The 24517-nt window shown below is 44.0% G+C and overlaps 1 protein-coding gene across 4 annotated transcripts in view; it reads right to left on the bottom strand.

Annotated features, from left to right (window-relative positions):
* Positions 1–24517, bottom strand: part of CTIF (cap binding complex dependent translation initiation factor) — a 954573-nt gene that overhangs the window by 759187 nt on the left and 170869 nt on the right. For all 4 annotated transcript variants that reach the window (XM_078674783.1, XM_078674781.1, XM_078674780.1 and 1 more), the window contains exon 2: positions 12021–12230. In XM_078674783.1, the coding sequence (XP_078530909.1) occupies positions 12021–12200 (180 nt within the window). In that variant the 5' untranslated portion in view covers positions 12201–12230. The remainder of the gene's footprint in view (positions 1–12020; positions 12231–24517) is intronic.

Here is a 24517-nt window from a genome sequence, read left to right as displayed (position 1 = left end):
AACCCTTACAACATTTTAAACACAAATGTTGTTAGTAAAAGGCCTTTAGGCATACACAGAAAAGAGTTACAATGCATACAAGTTTGGGTGCATAGAAAGGAAATAGTTAGTACAAGCCCTGGAGGTAGGTGTGGTTGTTCATGCTCAAAATGATATGGTATACCATTAATAAACCAATTAAGTTTAGGGTGCAGGTACTCCATGTTAAACAAGACAAAGGCTGGGTGCACTTTTTGAATTATGATTGATGTGATTTGATGGTATGATTATTAAGTAAATATTTCAGAATGTATACTTCAATACTCAATCAATGATCAATGCTTTAAACATGTATCGGCTGACTTTATTTCCATTATCTATAATAATTCAGACATTCAAACATAAAACACAATAGCAACCTGACTGTAATCCTCTTTCATCATCAAAATATTTCTCCCCGTCAGAAGCTTATGTTAATACGAGTAAATAAATGTTGTATCTCACTGTAAAAATCACTATGAAGTTTTAGTATTCCTGAAATATTGACAGCACTTTTTCCTTCCAATCAAATCAATCACGATATCATACAGACGTATGCCTTGATTACATATACAGGATTCCAACAGACTAGTAATACAGCTATTAGTTTTGCATGTACCACACAAGAGAGTGTTTCCTCTAGAACATAAAACTAGTGCCAGCCTTTTGTTTCTTTTGTCGTGCAATTCCTACAAATCTATATAAGATCTGCACATTTAAACAACATAAACTAAGGGATTGGTGTCTAGACTGATTTCAGACACCTCCCAAGGATATATTAGTCTGTAGACCAGCTAGCTCACAGTGACACTTTAAGCCCCACAACCTTACCAAGGAGCAAATAGTTTCTGGCTACTATCGAACATGACCACCCTAACCCCTCGGGGATTGTCGAAACAGTACAGTACTTTTCACTCAGTCACTGGTGCACCCTCTGTCTCAGAGAGATATACAGAATAAACGGTGGAGACGTTTTCAATAAGCATTTATTGCACCAGTGTCATTCTAGTATGAAATACATGTGGTGCAAAAACCATTAGACAGAAGCAGATGAATACGGTTATAAGCAACAATAGAGTAAATAAAAGTTAAGATTCTACCATGGAGCTAAAACAATGAATATATGTAGGCATATAGATAAGTGGCAGTAATCACGAGGACTCCTAAGATGCAAACCCTAACTAGATGTGCCTAAGAGTACCTAGCATGTATGTTATGTTATGTTATGTTATTTGCATTTTAATGCGCACAGCTGCTCCAGCGAAGGAGCGTCCTGGCGCAGGGAAAGGTAAACACAACACAACACTAAGTCCAGTAACAAAAAAGCAGAACAATGAAGCAAGAAACAATTAAAACAGGAAGGTTTTCAGGGCCCTACGAAAAGATATTAAGTCATTCGAGAGGCGGATTTCCAAGGGGAGCGCATTCCAGAGGGTTGCAGCTTTCACGCGGAAGGAGCGACCCCCCATCCGACTAAGTCTAAAACGGGGGACGACCACCAAGGACTGTCCAAGGGATCGTAGTGAGCGGGTAGGAACATAGGGAGAGATCAATGTATTGAGTATCCCGGGTGCCAACTCTCTCAAAATTTTAAAAACCAGGCAAAGAGCCTTGAATTGGACACGCTTGCTTATCGGGAGCCAGTGCAGGGACCGCAGAGTGTTAGAGGTAGGGCAGGTTCGAGGCAGACCGACCACCGCCCTAGCCGCCGCGTTCTGGACTCGCTGTAAACGAAGAATCTCGGCTTGGTTCGCTCCTAAAAGGAGTATGTAGGTGTAAAGCCAAGAATCCCCCTAGGAAAGAACCAACCCCATTACCTAGTGGGAGAGAACGAAAGGCCCAGTCTTGGTCTCGAATTGGACACCCTGCAAAGGGATGTCAGACCACTGCATGCTGGAGTGTCTGCGGGCAGGGACTTCAGCATCTCGTGTCAGCGCGTATGCTTTTTCCCTCTGGTTTGCCCAACAAAGATGTGGGACTTTTATACACAAAAAGTACCCTCAGGGGTTCTACCTAATGTGTCATGGTACTGTGGGTCTGTTGGCCAAGCATGCCGATAGTGGTGACTTTTGTACAGAGTTAGTATGCAGAAGATGGTAATCCTGCTGTGATACTAAGAATTCTCATGCATAATAATAAATGAGACTAGTTTTTGAAGAAAACCCCACTACATGCATTAGGCACCTAACTAGGTAAAAGGTCAGCACCAGAGCCGTTAGGTAGAGCAAGGTAGGACAAATGTAGGTAAAAGGTTGTTTAACAACCTAGGCCTATAGTGGGGTACATTGGGGCTCATAACACTTTCATGGGCACATGCATCAAGCATTTATGTCTTTGCAAACAGGCCGATTTGCATAATCGGCCCAAATGCAAAAGCAAAAAATGCTTTTCAGATGCGGCAAACCCTATTTTGCGATTAAGTAACCTATAACCGAATAGCAAAATGGGTTCGCGATTCGCTAATAGGAAGGGGTGTGTTTTAGGCGTCCCTTCCGAATACCGAATTGCATCAGTATGTAGGAATGTTTTGTGACCGAAAACAGTGACATTTTACCATCTTCTTTAAGTAAGTGGTAACTCATTTGCAAATGAAAAAGGGGTCCCTAAGGGACCCTTTCCCCTTTGCGAATGTTCGTTACAGCGTTTTTTAAGAGCGGGCAGTGGTCCCAGGGACCACCGCCTACTCTTAAAAAACAGAAAAGAAAACATTTCATTTTTGTTTTAGAAACACATCCTGTTTTCCTTTTTAAATAAAGCAATGAAATTTTTTTTTTAAATCACAGACATGGTGGTCTGCTGACCCCAGCAGGCCACCCTTTTGCGATTCCTAGTGGGTCGCAAATTGCTAACTACCTCATTAATATTCATGAGGTAGGTCATTTGCGATCCCCTAGGAATCGCAAAAAGTGTTCAACACACTTTCATGTATGCCGTTTTGCGATTTCCTAATTGTGAAATACACAAGGATTGGCAATAAGGATATCGCAAAACTGTTTCTTCATGCATCTTGCCCTTAATCTGTTATTCATCTTTAAATGTCATTCATTAAATGACGTATTTAGACAAAGCATATCGATGTCACATACTCACATATATGCAGTTTCGAGAATTAACTTGAAGTGTCCGACATGTTACATGAACATGTATGCCAAGAACAACTCGCTACTCTATCTCCAGCTCCGTTCTCCTTAGATCTAAAATGATCATGAAACCATACCCTAAATATATATAGAGGATTAAATGTACTTTGCATTACCTGTTTGCAGATATGTTTTTAAGGTGTCACCTTTATTAGATGAGTAGGGTTTTATCCACAAATCAGTGAGGTAACAACGCAGTAGCTTTTATGCAGGATACTACCATTGGAAAGAGGTTTACTCCAGAGGAAGTAGTTTTCCCAAATTAGTTTAAAATGAAAACATGAGCTTGTGGGACACGCAATACAATACCCATGATAATTTATTTTTGCATGAGAAATAGACACATTAATAATTTACTCCAGTTAATTACACAAGCTAGTAAAACCATGGTCATCTTATTTTAGTAGATTTAGAATACAAACTCTAAAAAGTAACATCATGGAGAGAGATCAGCCAAAAGCCTATCTGTGGGATACCATGCATATTTGAAACAGCATACCTTCAAAAAGAAGATGAAAGAACATATCCCCAAATCAACTTATTTTGTCTCCTTTCTTCTACCATCTTTGTTTACCACTTCTGTATTGCTGTCTTATGAGACAGCTCCAGTTGTCTGTCTGAGAGAGCCCTGCATACAATACTCAACAGAGCTAATCCTTACGATTTTTGACAGCTGAGGGTTTTAGGTTCAGTTCGTCTTCTCTGCGCTGTCCCTTTCACTGGCACTTTCCTGGCCTGCCTTACCAGAGGCAATGTCTAGATGGCTGCGAGAGGGTTGTGGGAAGCGGGTACATGAGAGAGGTGGAGGTGTGGGAGGAGAGCGGTTATAGAGAGCCCAGATGCCAGGTGACTTGTAGTGCCACCAGGCTTTACTAGACTATCCAAGGGGGCTGAGTTGTGTTTGAAGGGTCTAGATGGCAGTAGATTCAGCAACAGGTCACACATGTCGCATGATGTATAAGCAGTGCGTGGTTATTCCAGTGTATCTCGCTTTACCTGAATTGAATTTGCCATGGTACAAGCCTGTTTGTTTGGGGCAAAGGATCTGCAAAAAGTGCTTTGCAAAAATGTCCTAGAATACGCTGCCTTATGCTGGCGAAAGTCATAACAAGCATTTATATTTAGGTGAGACACAAAGATGTAGATATGTATTTTTTGTTATTAATTATCAAAGAAGGGAGGGTGATCAGTTGATCAGTCGGGCACTATTTACCACTTCAAAAAAGTGGAAGGTCCAGTATCAGTTTGTGCCCTTGACAAGCATAGGTAAACAAAGTGGGTTGCTGAACTGTTCCTTAGGAAAGGGATTGTGTGTATCTGGCGTGACCAGAGGTGTGAATGTGACACCTTTGGGCATCCATTTTGTTGGATGTATTTGCCTCACACACCCATATGGGTGTCATGCTTCATCATTGGCGTTGCTCCTCGTCGGGGAGGCGGTGCAATCCCCGACGGGCTCACCTCTGAGAGGGGCTCTTTGGCGGAGATCTTTTCAATCCAACTGCCTTATGGTGAAGTGCGGGTGATGTAGCGTGTAGCCTAGGAGGTGATTTAAAATGTAGTAGAGGGTACCGGAAATTACTTTATTCTGGGGGTCCCCTACTGCAGTTAAAAACGTGAATCTAATTCGCTAGGTGCCAACCAGTTAGGTATAGTGGCCCTAGATGAGATTAGGAAGGGAATTGGTCAACATGTTTCTCGCATTTGGCTATTGCCTGCGATTCATCAGGACCTATGATGGTTAATAACTACATTCATTCAACAACATGCTAGTGTCATGTGTCAAAAAACCAATAGTGTACGTGTAGGTTACCTCTGTGGCTTTATCCTATGCCTAAAATAGGGAGATAAGAATACAGGGTTAATAGCATTAGGTAATCCTCAGAACACATACATGGTCAGGGCCAAAATTACACACAGTGTCATGCTAGTGATTGTGAATTTCAACTAGCTCCAAAAAAACGTGACCGTGTTGTAGCAACGTGCAGTGTAACCGTCACAAAAACACTTGATATGTGAAAGGGTGCTTATTATTAAAAACAAAAGTGTAAAAACAGCAGCAGTCTCACAGGAGAAGCACTATACTTCTTTTTGGGTAGAGCAAAAACGTTATTGTACTCACTCAATGTGAAAAATGACACTACAGACAACCAGCCTGACTCACCTAATAGTCAGGGATTAAATACCACATGAACGATCGGCGGGTTGGTACATCGGAGTGGGACCATCAGGTATGGCTGGGGGATGAGAAGACGTATTTATCGTCAAACTGCGGTGTAAATAGGGTAGCAAGAGCCCTCTGAAAGTTCGGAAAGAACATGACTTTAAAGGGTTATTGGGATCCCGTTGTAAGTGTCGGGAGTTCTCCTTACCTCACACTTCCCGTCTCCTCGCGGATTCACCTACCCATCGCCGCCGAGCTCGGATAGATAGCGGTGCTCGGCGGCAGTTGCCATTTCAACACGTAAGCGTCAGGAATCCTAGCTTGACCACGCCCCCTACGTTAGGTCAGGTGGTTCGCCTGGCTATTGTGGCGGCCATAACGGAATGGGTTTGTAAGGGATTAGTGTAAGGTTAAGCTGGGTGTAGATAGTTGAGATATACGCCTAATAGTTTAGAAGTGTGGTCTAGCGTTCAGTGTTAAACTACAACCAATGCGTCAGTGGTAAATAAAAAAATGTTTTTGCCATGTAGTGTATGCGAGTTGGTTAAATATTATTTATGCTATGTACAGAGAGCGAGTCGGGAATGGTAGCACACCCAAAGTACAGATCTCAGTTACTTGTATTCAATTATAGTGTGGAATGTACATAGAAGAGAGTCATAGCAACTAATTATTTGGCAATTTTATAAAGAGTGCCACGGAATGTCCTCATTCAGGCCTCGACTGTCAGAAGACAATCGGTGGACCCACCTTTGTTCTTTGCGGAACAAGGCTTGTTTAGGACAATTAGGGCTAGATTCTAATACAAGCCATTGAAGTGAGTCTGCGGTGTGGTTCAGCAACCCACTTTGTTTACCTATGCTTGTCAAGGGCACGAGCTGATACTGGACCTTCCACTTTTTTGAAGTGGTAAATAGTGCCCGACTAATCAACTGATCACCCTCCCTTCTTTGATAATTACTTTTGCACGGCTCATCCCGTGGGAGTATTTACGGTGGGTAAGACCTGTTCTGTCCCCCAATCTGTGACTCCTTCACCGTATTGGTTAGTCACAACCCACTTCCCTTACTGGGCAGTGTTACTTTTACCTCCTCTTCTGTCCTCCTTGTGAGGACCCCCTTCTCTAGGAACACGACCACACTGACCCCCATATGATGGATGGTCAGGGGTTGAGTTTCGGAGAAGAAGATGCTGCAGCCATTATGAGAACACCATCACTTCTCGGTATTGATATAGAACCAGCTACAGGGAGCAATACAGCGGAATGGCAATCCTTGTCAGATCTCAAACGAGAGTGGATTAGAAGTACCATACATGGGGCAATGATGGCTGAATACTTTAAAGCCAAAATTGCCCCAAACGGCCTGATTGTAAAGAACTTCCCCAGAATTTTCTGGGAGGATGGACAATTTAAGGTTGAATGGTCGCAGATCTCATGGAAGTGCACCCATGATCTCCTCATCCTCATTGTTAACACTGCGAAACGCTTAGCAGATGAACTCCTGACCCGCATTCAAGCAGCCGAAAATGCACTAAAAACAGCGGTTCCTAACCCAGGTTTTAAAACAAAACTGGCGGAACTCAATAAGGAAATGGCTGAACACAAAGAATACCTCATGAACCAGAAAGTGATTAAACTACAAAAGGATATCAAAACGTTTTCCAAAGAAAAAGTATACCCCTATCTAAAGGAAGGTTATGTCCCCCCGGGAACGAACTACAACTCGGACTCAAGTGCTACTTCCTCCAGAAGGGGATCCAGCAGTGGATCTGAGAGTAGCGGGGAATATGGACCCCCACAAATGCAACAAAGGGGCAAAAGAGGCAGGGGACGTGGACAGCAAGTCTACCAGGACTTCCCACCCCAAGGGCACCCCCTTGGACCACCCATGTGGCAATATCCACAATTTCCCCATTTCCAACCACCTTATGCCCCACAATATCCACCTTATTATGCCCCCCAAGGTTCCACACGCCCCCCTTTTTTAGGCAGAGGCTGGGGCAGAGGGCGAAAGCGAGGCAACGCTCCAGAGAAAAAAGTACAGTGGGAGGACACACGCCCCCAGGGAATGGACACGAGGAATACGAACAGGTCGGGACAAAGATGAGTCTGGTAGTGAACTTATCAGACCGACACTTGACAGAGAGAGAGGAGCAAGTTTTACAAAAGGGATTGGGATTTGTACCAACTCCAAAAACTGACCTCTTCCAACAAACTCGGGAAATTCAATAATTTTTCCGGAAAATTAGACTGAAAGCCTTTTTTGAGGGGAGGCCAAGTGATCGAATGGAAGATTCTGGCCTTCATAATCCTTCAACTTTTACACCCCATAATGGGATGATTCCGAATGAAGTCCTTACCTATGAACAGGCTGTACTCAAAGACATTAAAACACTATATCAAAAGGGAAACCATTGCAACATCTCCCAATATGAGATGTATACTCTTAAATCACTTGCTGAAGATCCCCTGATTACCATCAAACAGGCGGATAAGGGTGGCGCTACAGTTCTTATGAACACTGTGGACTATGACCTGGAATGCACAAGGCAACCAAGCGATACACGCTACTACACACCAATCCCTTGTGACTCGACAGCACGCCTACAGACCATAATTACACGCTTGGTGGACAGTGCAGAATGTGAACAGTGGATCAGTAAGAAAGAGGCGGACTTCCTGATGAAAAAAGATCCCAGGGTCCCCTATTTCTACATTCTTCCCAAGATCCATAAAGAATCCAGACCTGTACCTGGGCGACCCATTGTCTCGGGGATTGATTCCGTCTTAGAACCACTTTCACAATTTTGTGATCATTTCTTGCAACCTCTAGTAAGACGCATCCCTTCGTTCATCCAAGACACGTCTGATGTCTTGCGCATACTGGACACTGTCCATGACACCGGGCAGATCAATCTCTTAATTACTCTTGATGTAGAGGCCCTCTACACAAATATCCCACAGAGGGCCACACTTGAGGTAATAGAGGAAAGACTTGGGCTTGAAACCTGGAGCTCAACCACCCCACCTGCATTCATTATGGAGTGTGCCACTTTAGCATTAACGGAGAATTACTTCGAATTCAAGGGGAAGTATTACCATCAGACCCAAGGTACATCTATGGGCAGTACTTCTGCTCCTTCAGTGGCATGCCTATACATGGCTGAATTTGAAGAGAGACACATACATCATCAGTCCAATCCCTTACTTGATAACATCAAAATGTGGAGGCGATTCATAGATGATATCCTGATTCTATGGACAGGACCCCCGACCTCACATGAGGCCTTTTTCAATTGGGTGAACACTCTCAACCCTTATCTCCACTTCACGATGTCTGCATCACCTACGGAAATTGCCTTTCTTGATTTGACAATAAGATTGAAGGAGGGATCACTAAGTACTACTATGTACAGAAAGCCTACCGACCGTAACAGCCTGCTCCATTACACGAGTCACCACCCAAAGGCTTTACGTTCCAATCTTCCCTTTGGACAATTTCTCCGGATCCGGCTAAATTGCAGCAATTTAAATGATTACAAAAAAGAATCGACAATCCTATCCAGGAATTTACTGGATAGAGGTTATCCTAAGAGATGTCACTAAAGCACAGAAACGAGCTAGAAATAACCATCGAGAGGCTCTGCTTGAACAACGGGAGGTGGTACCGGTCGAGAACCAACCAATAACCTGTGTCACAACTTTTACCCCTGTGTCAAATAAAATCAAAAGTGTGATCAAACGCCACTGGGACATTTTAAATACAGGCAACCTAAGCTTTGAACAACCAAGGTTTGCGTTCAAAAGATCCCAGAATGTCAAAGACATCCTGATCAGCACGAGACCCAAAGTAACAAAGAAGGGGGTTCAGCAGACATTGTGGCACTTCCCTCCTGTCAAGGGTCACTATCCATGTGGCTCCTGTGTGGTGTGTGCCTATACGACAATACATAAGACGATACAACTTGGTGACACCTTCAATGGGAACTCAGGGGACATACTAACTGTAATACCTCACACTGCATCTACATGCTGACATGCCCATGCGGATTACAATACATAGGAATGACGACACGTCCTATTAAAACCCGCATTATTGAACATCGCAGTAACTTTCGCTGTAGGAAGACACACACCAAGATGTGTAAACATTATGTTGATTCTAACCACACCGCAGACTCACTTCAATGGCTTGTATTAGAATCTAGCCCTAATTGTCCTAAACAAGCCTTGTTCCGCAAAGAACAAAGGTGGGTCCACCGATTGTTTTCTGACAGTCGAGGCCTGAATGAGGACATTCCGTGGCACTCTTTATAAAATTGCCAAATAATTAGTTGCTATGACTCTCTTCTATGTACATTCCACACTATAATTGAATACAAGTAACTGAGATCTGTACTTTGGGTGTGCTACCATTCCCGACTCGCTCTCTCTACATAGCATAAATAATATTTAACCAACTCGCATACACTACATGGCAAAAAAAAAAAAAATTATTTACCACTGACGCATTGGTTGTAGTTCAACACTGAACGCTAGACCACACTTCTAAACTATTAGGCGTATATCTCAACTATCTACACCCAGCTTAACCTTACACTAATCCCTTACAAACCCATTCCGTTATGGCCGCCACAATAGCCAGGCGAACCACCTGACCTAACGTAGGGGGCGTGGTCAAGCTAGGATTCCTGACGCTTACGTGTAGAAATGGCGACTGCCGCCGAGCACCGCTATCTATCCGAGCTCGGCGGCGATGGGTAGGTGAATCAGCGAGGACACGGGAAGTGTGAGGTAAGGAGAACTCCCGACACTTACAACGGGATCCCAATAACCCTTTAAAGTCATGTTCTTTCCGAACTTTCAGAGGGCTCTTGCTACCCTATTTACACCGCAGTTTGACGATAAATACGTCTTCTCATCCCCCAGCCATACCTGATGGTCCCACTCCGATGTACCAACCCGCCGATCGTTCATGTGGTATTTAATCCCTGACTATTAGGTGAGTCAGGCTGGTTGTCTGTAGTGTCATTTTTCACATTGAGTGAGTACAAAACCGTTTTTGCTCTACCCAAAAAGAAGTATAGTGCTTCTCCTGTGAGACTGCTGCTGTTTTTACACTTTTGTTTTTAATAATAAGCACCCTTTCACATATCAAGTGTTTTTGTGACGGTTACACTGCACGTTGCTACAACACGGTCACGTTTTTTTGGAGCTAGTTGAAATTCACAATCACTAGCATGACACTGTGTGTAATTTTGGCCCTGACCATGTATGTGTTCTGAGGATTACCTAATGCTATTAACCCTGTATTCTTATCTCCCTATTTTAGGCATAGGATAAAGCCACAGAGGTAACCTACACGTACACTATTGGTTTTTTTGACACATGACACTAGCATGTTGTTGAATGAATGTAGTTATTAACCATCATAGGTCCTGATGAATCGCAGGCAATAGCCAAATGCGAGAAACATGTTGACCAATTCCCTTCCTAATCTCATCTAGGGCCACTATACCTAACTGGTTGGCACCTAGCGAATTAGATTCACGTTTTTAACTGCAGTAGGGGACCCCCAGAATAAAGTAATTTCCGGTACCCTCTACTACATTTTAAATCACCTCCTAGGCTACACGCTACATCTCCCGCACACCCGCACTTCACCATAAGGCAGTTGGATTGAAAAGATCTCCGCCAAAGAGCCCCTCTCAGAGGTGAGCCCGTCGGGGATTGCACCGCCTCCCCGACGAGGAGCAACGCCAATGAAGAAGCATGACACCCATATGGGTGTGTGAGGCAAATACATCCAACAAAATGGATGCCCAAAGGTGTCACATTCACACCTCTGGTCACGCCAGATACACACAATCCCTTTCCTAAGGAACAGTTCAGCAACCCACTTTGTTTACCTATGTATTTTTTGTTGCCAGAACCAAATTGTTTGACTTTTTAATTATATCTGTGAAGCAATAACCAAAGCCAATCAAGTTGTCGTCATTTAGACCTCTACAATATTTAATTACAGTCCAAATGTTGTCTTTTTGCAACAATATTAGCACACAGTGTCAACATTCAGGATGAAGTGTTAAGGTTTACTTTTGTTTAGACAAAATTATGGAACTGTTACACCAAACTCAAAGCTATGGATTTTGTACACCAGAGTCCATGAACTTGGCAAATGCGGCTTTTAAGTCTTTCAAAAAATAATGTACTCATAAAGGCAAAAATAGAGAGTGCACTAAATAAAGCACGTCCCAACGCACAGTCACAGGAAACCTAAACACAGAATGTCCACACACGTCAGTCAGGTCCAGTGAATCCTTTATAAGGTGGTCACTGGATCTTTTTGTTGGAAAAAAACCTATTGGTAGTTATGTGATAAATATAAAGATAGCAAGCCAAAAGCCACACCTGGATTACTAAAAAGAAATAGGGTCATTTCAATGAATCTTTGTGAAATCTGAAAATAAAGACAAAAATTACCAGCAAATGGAATCCCATTTTAATTGTTATAGTCATCTTGCAAACAGAAGCCATCACTTTATCCTTTGTGTGAATCCCTACTTTTATAGCCATATTTTATACGATGTTTATCTCATATATTACACAAGAGTTTGTAACACAAATCCACTTAGCTTCAGTTACAAGATGGGCGGGTTCACTCACTGTACCAATATCATGGCCGCCTTTCACCAACCTGGGAGACGTTGGATTGGGTTTTGTCATTTTCCTCATCGCCTTCCAGCTTGTCAATCAACAGTCCCTGGACTTGATACTCCAGGACGTAGCTGTCAATGAACCGCTCCAGCTCTTCAATTTCCTGAGAGCGGCTACTCCCAGCCTCAGACGAAGCAGACGCCACCGAAGAGTTCTCCATTACTCCGGGGTATCAATGGACCAACGGGGCCTGCAAAATAACAACACAGTCCGTCAGCATTCTCTGTTTGTACTCAAAACAAAAAACATTTATCTACAGTAAAATACAATATTAAAGTGTTTTAATAGCTTAAAACTGAACATATTACCTATCATAACCACATATTTACAACTTTTTTCAATTTTATGTAATGCACACTTGGCCAGAGGGTATTAGAGCACTTTACAAGAGAAATACACTAGTTACACATTTTTTTAGGCACAGAGAGATTAAGTAATTTGCTCAGAATCACAGGTTGTAGAGCCAAGGATGGGATTCAAAGCTGGCTCCCCAGTTCCAAAGTCCGCCGCTCAAGCAGATAGTCCACATCTCCTCTCCAATTGTTAGGATTTATTAAGGAGTTTAGGTACATGCTGAGATCTTGGAGTTAGGTTCATGCCATCCTGAAAAGATCAAACGTGATCAATAAATCGTTTACCACTGGGAAGTTGCTCAACCTCCAAGTTTAATTTCAGAATGCTTCAGACATCTAGAAAAGTGCCTATGATGTGGAGTAAACATGTTCTGTTGCATATAGTTTTTAGTAAAGGACCCTTAACACTCAAGTTTTGGCTGAAGGTCAAAACGCCATTAGGATTACTTTATATTTCATAGAAAAACTGATGGGAGAGAAGACATGTCTGCTTTTCTGGTGGACATTAGTTTCACTTTGGACTTGGGTGGATGTACTCCTGTCAAATCACACACGTTATTTGAATGCTCAATGGTCTTATGTTTTTGTTCCTGTTCCTTTAAGTGTTATGTCAATCGTTGGTTGTCAGAGTACAGATGCTCTCATTCTGTTTGGTTATACCAAAAAGATTCCCCCTAAAGTCCACTTTGAGTATCCCGGTTTGTGATCAGGGATCTATTCTTCGCTGTGGATGGCCATGGATGCTACTATGTTCTTGCATTTTTTCTAAATAATGTAATGGAGCTTTAAGTACCTTCCAGGTAAGAAGCCATTCAAGTGACTGCTATTCTTGGGGCACATCATTCACTTTAAAAAGTATTTCAATGACGGCATAGTGATTACGCTTGATTGGGTCAACTGATGGGCCTGAGAACACCCCCAACAATGATGCACATAAACCACAAGTTGTCTTATTCTAGCTTCTCACTTTTCCACTAAGAATAAGGTTAAAAACAGTAGCATGCAACGGAGCAGTTTACTGCAGTGTTATATCACCAAAAGGGTACTTTCCAAAAAGCTACAATTAGACGTTTATATCCCATGGTATGGATGACCGTGGTAAACAGCAGTGAAAGTGAAAGGTGCATGCAACTAATATATACAAAGCCCTACACTACATTAAGCAGAAGGAAGCAGTTGTTGTGCAACATGAATCGGTTTCTTTGCAGGAGTGATTTTGTGGTCAAACGACATGCAATCCTTAGTGGTGACTTGGCAGAGATCAACAAAGAAAACGGACTGATGCAACAAACCACAAACGTAGTGGAGTTTAGAGAATGAGAAAAACAAAAGCCATCACATGGCTAATTCAGAATAAATGATGGGTCTCATGGTAGACAAACGTTTAGCATTGTATTTCACTATGCATACTACAATGTTCAAAACAGCCAAGAGTCAAATCAAGTGGATGCTGTGCTTTAATTTTATTTCAGTACACTATGAACAAGGGGTTGTTAATTCTATACAGTAATAGAAACATTTCAAAGCACTCTGACATTTCTTGCAGCGGGAGGTCACTCCCCGCTTCCTAATGGGGATGCAAACCACTAGGATAGAGACCTATGATAAACTATCTCACAAAGTAAAGCCCAGGCAACCAAGGTGTTGCAAACAGGCTGGTATGCGGTGAAATTTCCCAAAAGGTTTAAAAATGGACACACCATGCTTTAAATGTGGCGCGAACCACGAACAAATGTAAGTAATTCTAAACAATTTCAAGCTCATTCACTGGTGCACAGCTTATCAGACAGACGTCAAAATTAGTTGTTGTCTCTAACAATTATTAAGCAATTATACACAATTCCACACCATCTTTTAGCAGTGGAAGGTGGATCTCCGAAATCAGATGAGCAATATATGTTGTCTCTCTCCCTCTGCTCCACTCCACTACCTCTTCTGGACCTACTGTACACTAGGAATTTCTCACCGCCTTTCTGCAAAATCTGGCTCAAGTGTCCAAACGGTCTGTGTTTTGACGATTTGTTCAGCTCAATTTGAAGACACAATTAGATTTTGGACAAGATTTTTCTACACGAGGTCTGCATTATCTATGATGAGACTCGCATGTTGTGGATCTGGATTTTTGAGTATATTCTTACTGGAAGAGATTGAGGCTTTCCTGCAGAGCCAAATATTAGTACTCTGCTGTGACATGTCAACGACCTACCTGCACACAAAAAGTGATGCTAGATCTTTTACATTTCCTTTCACTCCTCACTCATCTCTGAATTTGGGACGGTTGGCGGTTATTCAATGTGCGAATGTCTTCACTGACCAATGCCTAGAAACGGTATGCTGCAAGACAGGCCCCAATGGTCACACACCACCTCTTTTTCTGGGAAGAGGTCAGTTTGACATTCCTTCAAGTTCTCCAGCTTCTGGAGCCGCCAGCATCAGGGTCGCCAACAATGTGTAAGTAGGAAAAGTACACGGGACAAAACTCTTCCTTAGGAGCTGCTACCGGCGCTGCAGAATGCAGGGGTTGCCGAAAACAAAAGATGCCTGGTCTTGATTTCACCTAAGCCTCTTTCATCCACCACCCTTGACTTACTGTTTATCTCACTCAAGCAAGGTTCTTTTTCAAACCTGATTTCTCCCTTTGTCACTGTTTTCCTATCCTTCTCTTACTCATTCTATGTCCCTTTACTGCCTTTCTCTCTCTTGTTCTGGGTTAAAGTCTGATAAATAAGATCTGGTCCCCAGAAAGTGTCAGTGCTGTGCCAACTGCATCCAATGACACAAATTAAACACCTCTTGCCACCATTTTCAGAGAAAAATGCTAGTCATTGTTCATGATTTTGTGCAAAAATATGCTGTATTCTGTATGCTGTAATGCACATCCTTTGAGCTTTCCTCTCTCTTTCTTGTCATAGGTCTGGATCAGGAGCAGTGCAATGGTCCACCCTGACATTTATTAAGGGTACCTATTTTTATTGTTCTCACGTGCACTTCACTATATACGGAAGCGCCAATGACCCTTATGGCGACAGAGGCACGAAACATGTTGGTCACATTACATTACTTAGGCACATCATGCCTCTTGGGATTACACCCTTTGTATGGGTTTTATTCTACAACAAACAATATTTAAAACCACTATGCACGCATTTGGTTACCCTTATAAGGACACATCAACCCCTCACTCACATACTCGGATGCACCATCCGGCATACTTTAAAAGTACTCCGATAAAGTGACCCTTTGGGGGACCCATTGGGAATTGCAGCGCCGGCCCAACGAGGAGCAAACCGCCCAATGATGAAGCATGACACCCTTCGGGGTGTGTGAGGGCAACAGGAGGCAAGACTTGTTCTCCCCCGGATTGATGTGTCCTTCCCACCTAGGACTCTCACTCTTCTTTCCTCTTTTTTCTAGCATGTCTGCATCTGCAGATATATGGGTGTCACACGGCACCCTACCTTTGGAACAGTGTCCTCTTTTTGTATTGGTATGATCACGTGGAGCATGGACACTGGACCATTAATCGGCTCCTAGGTCCCCCCTCTTCTTCTTGTTTAAGTAGTAGCACAGCACTTTAGCCGAGGGACCTTCTGTCTTCTCTTTCCCTTTTCCTTTTTCACACACAAGGCCTTTTGACCCCCCTTTTTTATGAGAGAATATGTGGACAACACTTCTGTTACATTTTAGTGGGGTGCATACGGTGACAGTTGGGGCTGTACTAATCAACTTCCCGCTATCTAAATACGACTGAGCTATTGTTATAATCAGCAAATACATCTAGTATTCAATATTCATACTATACCATGACCCCATTAGGTCACTATTTAAAACATGCCCCTTTTATATTTGGTCTCACATTTAAGGGACAACATGGTTTAGCGGGGACTTCCATTAGTGTTTCCTGTCTACAAAAGAGTACACGCGATTCCGGCCTTTACCAGTTTGTTACGTACTCTAATGCGGCACCGTGTTCGCTTTGGGAAGCCATGACAACAAGCCCGTATTCAGTGTGCCCATGCTCTGGGGATTAGCTCTCCCAGTCTCATGCATGCGCTTTACAAAGTGAATTGTGCGCATGCGCTTCCCAAAAGGGAGCCTTGGAGCACACCGGAAGGAGGGACTGCCCTGTCACCCACGCTGTGGATTATAATTAACCAACGTCCCGCTGCCATTAAAGCATTACCGGCTGATGGCTGGACGAGGTAGGTGTAAGGGTTGAGGCACCTGAAACAAACTGCGAGGATACTAACTTTGTGGAAATTGGGTATGAGTCTTTGGAGCGACTCACTCTGAGTTTTGATGATAAAATCATGGTAACCTCCTGTCGCCCTCTTCCCTGTGTTTCCAATGCAACCCGGCTAGGTGCGGACGTCCACCGGTCACAGTCACTGCAGCGAGTCTCCTTGTACAAGGAGGTAAGAATATTTTAAGCAACTGGCCATGACATGTTTGGGAACTAGTATGATTGGGGTTTCTCAGTGCGGTAATACAGTGCATTACGGCACCAGATGTATTGAATCCTTTTCACTACCAGGGTCCTAGTGTAACTTTGCCCACCGCCAGACGGTCATGGGCAACCCCGCATATTTTGAGTTCATTAAGGAGACTATTTACTTTCCATGGGTCTCATGTGACTTTCACCTTCTTTTTTTATTATTGGTGTGTGATGCACACGATTGTGGCACAATATGTTGCATTAAGCCAGTCTAATGCACATCCTTTGAGCTTTCCACTCTCTTTCTTGTCGTAGGTCTGGAACAGGAGCAGTGCAATGGTACGCCCTGACATTTATTAAGGGTACCTATTTTTATTGTTCTCACGTGCACTTCACTATATACATGTTTCTGAATCCCGATCCTGAAGAAGCGCCAATGACCCTTATGGCGACAGAGGCGTGAAACATGTTGGTCACATTACATTACTTAGGCACATCATGCCTCTTGGGATTACACCCTTTGTATGGGTTTTATTCTACAATAGATTTTAAAACCACTATCCACGCATTTGGTTACCCTTATAAGGACACATCAACCCCTCACTCACATACTCGCATGCACCATCCGGCATACTTTAAAAGAACTCCAATAAAGAGACCCTTCGTAGGACCCGTTGGGAATTGCAGCGCCGGCCCAACGAGGAGCAAACCGCCCGATGATGAAGCATGACACCCTTCGGGGTGTGTGAGGGCAACAGGAGGCAAGACTTGTTCTCCCCCGGATTGATGTGTCCTTCCCACCTAGGACCCTCACACTTCTTTCCTCTTTTTTCTAGCACTTCTGCATCTGCAGATATATGGGTGTCTCGCGGCACCTTACCTTTGGAACAGTGTCCTCTTTTTGTATTTATATGTAACTCTAACCACTAGTATATGCAGTAAATGTAGGAAGGTGGATACCCGACTATGGTTACCCCAGATTTTTTGCTTTGTGTTTAGCTGGTTTTCGACTTCAATGGTCAGAAAGCTGACCCCTATAGAGACACAGGGGCTAGCATCACTATGGTGACTGAGAGTCTAGTCCCCTAAAGGCAGCTTTTACCTGGAGCCACATACCAGGTGACCAACATTGATGGAGTACAGAAAGATCATCCCATGGCAGTAGTTAATCTAAGCTGTGGAGGTGTCACTGGCCCCAAGAGAGAGGCAGTGTCTACAAACTTGCCTGTAGATTGTCTACTGGGAAATGATCTGGAAATCTCAGCCTGGGCTGAGGTAGAACAAGAAACCCATTCTAAAATGGTAAATCTCCATGGAAAGGTTAGTGGGGCTGTGATGGCCACAGTCCCAGCTCAGGATATCCTCCCTGAAAAGGTTGGTAGGGCTGTGCTAGTCTCAGCCCAATCTCAAGCAGGGTCCTTCCCTAGACAGATTGACAGGGCTGTGATGGTAACAGCCCAAACCCAAACTGAGTCCCTTCCTGAAAAGGTTGGTGGGGCTGTGATGGCCACAGCCCAAACTCAGACAGATTTCAGTGTTGTGAAGCCTGAAACTATGGATCACTCCACTCAGACAGAGAGCATTGGGGAGGAAGAAAAGTCTCCCTCCCACCAGACATTAGGTGAGAGTCAGCCTCCTCAGGGAACTGACCCTACCCCTTGTGAAGAAACTGCCCCAGAGGTAGCCAGGCCAGGCCTCTGGTAGCCAGGCTCTGTCAGGCTCTGGTGGACCCTTTCAAGGTGGGACTCAGTGGGCTCTGGTGGACCCTTCCAAGGTGGGTCTCAGTCTGGAGCAGGTATCCTGCCCCTCTCTACCCTGCCTCAGTCAGCCCAGGGCTGTAGAGGACAGGGAGGCCAGGGGACCCCAAAGGGCCCCCTGTCCACTAGAACACCCCCAGCAGCAGATTAGGGGCACCAAAGCTAGCAGCCCTGGCAAGGTGAAAATTTCAAAAACTCCTGAGGAATCTCCCTTACACCTAGTTAGGAACCTCCCCCAGATGGACACTGTTGGGAACAGCCAAACATGGGACCCAAAGGCCCCAAACCTGACCTGTCCCTCCAGTAAGCCAACAAAGGGGACCCAGCCTCCAGCTGTAGGCAGCCAGAGGTTGACCCTGAGAGCACAGTGCAACTCAGTCATGGAAAGAAAGGCATCCATGGTGGATAGTGATTGGAGGAAGCTGAGCCCTACATTAGTGGAGCCTCACTTCAGTACTCCATCTCAACACCAGCCTTTTACTTTGCCAAAACACACCACAGGTACAGATTCCCTATGGTGGAGACCCTCTGATACCCCTAGAGGGAGGGATTGCTTAGTGGACCATGAGACAGGGGGTAACCATGCCAGTGCAGGTACTTCCTTATATGGCCACTTAGGCAATATAGGCTTACCTGGTCAAGGATAGCCTTATCTCTTTTCGTTTGGGGGCGGGGGTTGTGTAGGAAGGTGGCTGACTATGGTTACCCCAGATTGTTTGCCTTGTGTTAAGCTGGTTTTTGACTGAGTTGGCCTGGGATCCTGCTAATCAGGGCCCCAGGCGATCTGCTCGCTCTGTAAAATGGACTCCATGTACCCTAGGTACATAACTAATTGGATATTGAGTCACCTTATCAGCCCCTGTATAGTGTACTATAGGTACCCAGGGCATAGGTGCACCCAAGGCCTACCAGGGGCTGCAGCATATATTTTGCCACCCCTGGCTGGCCGTCCAAACTGACACAACTGGCTGATCACTCAGCTGGGGCAAGGTCGTGTAATCACCCCTTGCTTAGATATAGTATTCCTATGTCTAACCTTAAATCTGGACACATATACACCTATAAGTCACTCCTAAGGCAGGCCTTAACAATCCTGAAGGCAGAGTGCTTGGTTTTATGTGAGATGGTGCTCTAGCATGAGCTGAGCCTGTCTGCAGCTTTCCGAACCATGTCCTTATAGCTGTTCCAGGATATTGCCATACCATATACTCCTAAGTGCATTATAATCCTCGCGGTTATTGCTAACTTTGGTTTAGCTTTATCAAAACATGTCGTGTAAGGTGTCATACGCTTTGGAATACTACTCCCTCGCCAGTTCTGGCGACGGGGGTAGTATTCCACCCTTCTAGAGGGAGAAGACATGTTACTTCCATTAATCACGGTTAAAGTTAACCAGAGCCTCAGCATCACAAAATGGATGCTGCTGCCACAGACACAAGTCTGACCTCCTGCTGCTGTGAGTCCTTCCAGCGAGGGAGGCTTGGACAATAGGTTTCCTGTCACAGGGAGGTGCTAGCACCACCCCAGACAGGAGATAGTGGATTGGGCCAGGGAGGGCTGAATGAAACGAGACACTGCCTGGGGCACACAAGGTGTCCCATGCATAGTCCAGTTCAAACTGGTGCTGGGGCACTCCAGCCCCAGCTCTGGCACAAAACTGGACAAAGGGAAAGGGGTGTAACCACCCCCCTTCCTGGGTCCCACCCATAGGAGGGACCTAGAGGGTAATCCAGCCCCTTGATTTGGAATAAAGGTAGGAGCTGTGTCCTTAGACTTTAGATCATCCTGACAAACTCTGATACGAAACTCTGGACCCTTCGACATCCTACTCGACGTAGAAGACTGAAGAATCTCCCTTGTGGTCAAGGAGTGACCACCCTGTGCAAGCAGGCACCATCAAGCGCTCAACAGTTTGCTTTGTCGTTGCTCCCGCTGGAGGTTGAACACAGAGCCTGACAAGACCCGGACTTCCAGACTTCCTTCGACCCGATCCACAGCCACAGCAAAGCTAAGACCCGTGGAGGCGAGACGTGGGACCGGCCATCTTGGAAAGCCAGCGAATTGCTTTCCGTGCAACTTCTGAGGCACCCTCGAAGTTGTGCATTGGGGATTGAGAAGCCCAAGCCCCGAGCAACAACTGCACCGAAGATCACCTCTCCACACTCACCGAGTGCTGCGTGGGGCCCTTTTGCATTTTCCTGCTCGACGCGTCTGTCCGGTCACTTGCCCGTTGGCTAGTGGCCTCTGTGATGACTAAATCTACAATCTACACCGCTGGTCTGGTTGCTCCAGACTGGCCCTTGCTTCCCTGCGAAGGAGAAGCCCCTCAGTCCTTGCTGACCTGAGTAAGAAGCCATCTTCGATTCCTATGTGGGTTGCATTTGCCAAGGCCTGTTGACTCCGAATCGAGATCCGACACCGCCAACAGCGAGAGCCTTCATGGGACAGTCCGTATCCAGCTCCTGGTCATTGTCGACACCTCCTGGTCCACGTGGCTGCAGAGACAAGCTTCACGACATCACCTGATTGCTTCCCGACATCGCCTGGTTCCTTCCTGGTTCCTTTCTGGTCACTGGCTAGTGACCCAGACTCTGTCCCCTCTGCTTACAGGTACTCTTCATCCTTGATCCACCCTTGGATCCAACCGGATTCTTCTCTCCTGGTCGCCTGCAGCATCTTTTCTCCAAGGCTCCATAGAACTCCACGACGAAACCCGACGCACTTTGAGACCAGTGCACCCGCGTCCTGTGGGTGAGGTAGCACGAGTACTGCGGTGCTCCTGTGTAGGTTTACTCTCCTAGTATCCTAGTTTCAAGTGGTTTAGTTCTAGTCCAGTCGGAAGACTCCTAACTCTTTAACTTTCTAACATTACGCACCCATTGACTTCTATAGGTGCACGTGTGTGTGTTTAGACACTGCACACGCATCCTGTGGGCCTCCTAACAACTGTTAGTCCAGTGTAGGCCCAGCGATTCCCAAGGCCCTAGGCCTTACCATTGTTGGTGACGTGGTTCTTATACCACTATTTTAGTATATGGTTTTAAGGGCCACCAGGGCCTATCCATATTGTGCAACTTATTGTATGTTATATTAAGGTATTTGTTATACGCTTGTGCCTCTGTCCTCATAAAGAGTACAGGGGGTTATTTTAGAAATAAACACATATATTTTGAATATATAACCTGTGTGGTGTCCTTTCATTTGGTATTACAGGGATTGCATATGGTAAAACAGCTTACTTCACATGCCCTCTAGAGTTTAGCCTAAGACTGCTTTTGTCCATGCTACCACTAGGATAGCTGGTCTATAAGGTTGACTTTACAACCAATCACCATAAGGGATGTTTGGACTGGTGCAAGGGGCACACTAGAATAGTGAACATCATATACCAGGCCAACTTCTCACAGAAAACGTATGTACTTACTACCATTCTTATGTGAATTTAGAGTTTATTTGTCTGTATCCTTTGTGTACTTCATGTACTCCGAAGTCCTTAAGTAATGTAACTGCTTCTATTGTAAAGCGGTCCTACACCTTCGGGTAAAGTTCGCGCTACATAAAAACGCATAAATAAAATAAATAAATAAAATTAGCTTGATCATTTAGGAATAGTTTAGACAGCTTTAAAGTACCTATCGCATGATTTCTTCTTATCTAATGCCAAAGAGTAGAAAAATACCCGATTTTACCTTTTTATTCTACATGCCTGGATATAAAATTGCAGCATTGTAAAACGCCGTCTCTTGCCTTATGCACATAGAGCTCCTTGCTCTTACAACACATTTTAGGGACATTCTACACGTTTTCTCAAATGTGTTCTAGAATGAGGAGGTGGCAACACCATATGACTCATGGTAGAGTCGGCCTTCTTTGCTAATGGAAATTAAGGTGCACAAAGACTAAATGGCCATTACTGATGAATACACATCCTAACACTAGACGTGCATGCCTCCAAAAAACACACATACTAAGTCAAATCATTTTGTCAACAATCCCTCGCATGTGCTATTAAATGTCTGGCAGCACCACTCATCTGATTATTCAATTTAACAGTAACAAGCATTTGCAAAGACAATAGATCAGGCTTGCATTTTGAATGATGATAAACCTATTTAAAAAGAGTGATGGGCTGAAAAACCAAAGCAAAACAGTATTGCACAGTGTATACAATACCTCTATGGGCTAAGGAATTCACAGTGAGGTGATTCAGAATACTTTTGAAATGTAAATTAGTTCTTCATTCATAACAAAGCAAGCAGGAGGCGAACAATACTTCAAACAGCCACTAGGAAATAGGAAAGCAAGCACTTTATAGGAGATGAAATGAAACAGACCATATAATATGAGTGGTGCACTCATCTTTAAAAAACTGGTAACACTGAACACTGAAGCCACACCCAAACAAAATGACATAATGAAGCAGTGAACCGATCCACAGGGCAAGCAATTACCTGTTGAATTACATAACAAGTGGGCACAGAACTACAGTCATACTGATTAACACGTCTGTTCACTGCAAAATAGCTCTAGGAGCTACTGTTCTTCCGTAGGAGTTCATAGATTTTGTTTTAGAACCGACATGGCCAGACTAACAAGCAGCGTTTTAAAAAGTTTCGGCGTACAATGAGAAATATTTTAAGCAGCCGCTAAAAGAACCTGTTATTCGTCCAGTCGTTTTACACACCTGAAACAGTACAGTATAGAAAGGGTTGCTTTTTTTATATAAAATGTGTTGCTTGAATCGACACATACACATCTTATTAACTATGTTTATACATTTTTAGATTGAGCACAGCTAATGTATGCCTGCATTTTAAATTGACTAATGCTGGTTGCCATCTTGGTTTGTGAAACGCCAAGCATTTTATTTCTTGGTGAAGCTGGATTTCTAGTTATTGAAAGCAATGTTCTTGTGCTTTCTTTCCCAAGTGAAAGGTTTTCTTTTCTTTGCGATAATCATGGGATGTTTAAATGAGTAGAGCGATTCACGAAGCCACCTGCAAACTAGAGGCTGGCCCCTGTATCTCATCTTGCTACACATAATGTAAGTTTAAAAGGCGCAGAAAAAAAAGCTGTATTGTAAACGCCCTGAGAAGCTATTGAGCGCACAATTGTATTATTTTGGTTAAACCTGACTCGACACTCGAGAGAAGCGATTTGCCGGTTTCTTTCCCTTTGAGGCGAACTTATACATGAAAGCCACCATTTAAAAAAAGGAAAGTGGGAATTTTCAAAATAATAAATGATCAGGTATTTCCCCCACTGACTCCTACTGAAACTGAGAAAATTTCAGGCAGCAGAGAGCCAAAATAAAGCCATTTTTGGTTTCAAAAATCGGAAATCTCTCACATGGATCAGTGGCATGTATGATTATTTTTCTTGGTCCTCTCATTTATATGACTTTGATCTGATATTGTTGATGCATTCATACTTTAACTATTCATTGATACCGGGTTGATGATGTCTGCCTTATGTAATCTATTACCCTTTAATAATTCTTAAAGTTTTGAAGATTATGCCTTATAGAGCCTAATGTGCTTCAGTTTATTGAATTATTGACTTGTTGAACAGCCTCAGTTGTAAAATTCGATTCATCAAAGTTTTGGGGGCCCTGAAATGTGCACAAGTAAAGTGCTAACAGTTTAAATATGGGCGCCGTTTAATAAACGAAGGCACTACACTACAAGAGCAAAGGTGACCGAGTGACGGCTTCCGGTTGGCGGGTTGCTTACAGGAATGCAAACATGGCTCTGAAGTGCTCAACAAGACTCCACAGGACAAAGCGGCCTGGGCAGGTGCACCTGCGGCTGCATTCTTTGAATTTCTTCCCGAGGTGATGAGGGGGTAACTAGAAGGTAAAGCATACTTTAAGCTCTAAGATGCCACGTGCGTGGCAACAAACTGTTTACAACTGGCGCCTATAGTATGGTGA

Source organism: Lissotriton helveticus, chromosome 2_1 (genome assembly GCF_964261635.1).
Source record: "Lissotriton helveticus chromosome 2_1, aLisHel1.1, whole genome shotgun sequence".
In the NCBI taxonomy this organism is placed as follows: Eukaryota; Metazoa; Chordata; class Amphibia; order Caudata; family Salamandridae; genus Lissotriton; species Lissotriton helveticus.
This window is presented reverse-complemented; position numbering and strand designations above follow the sequence as displayed.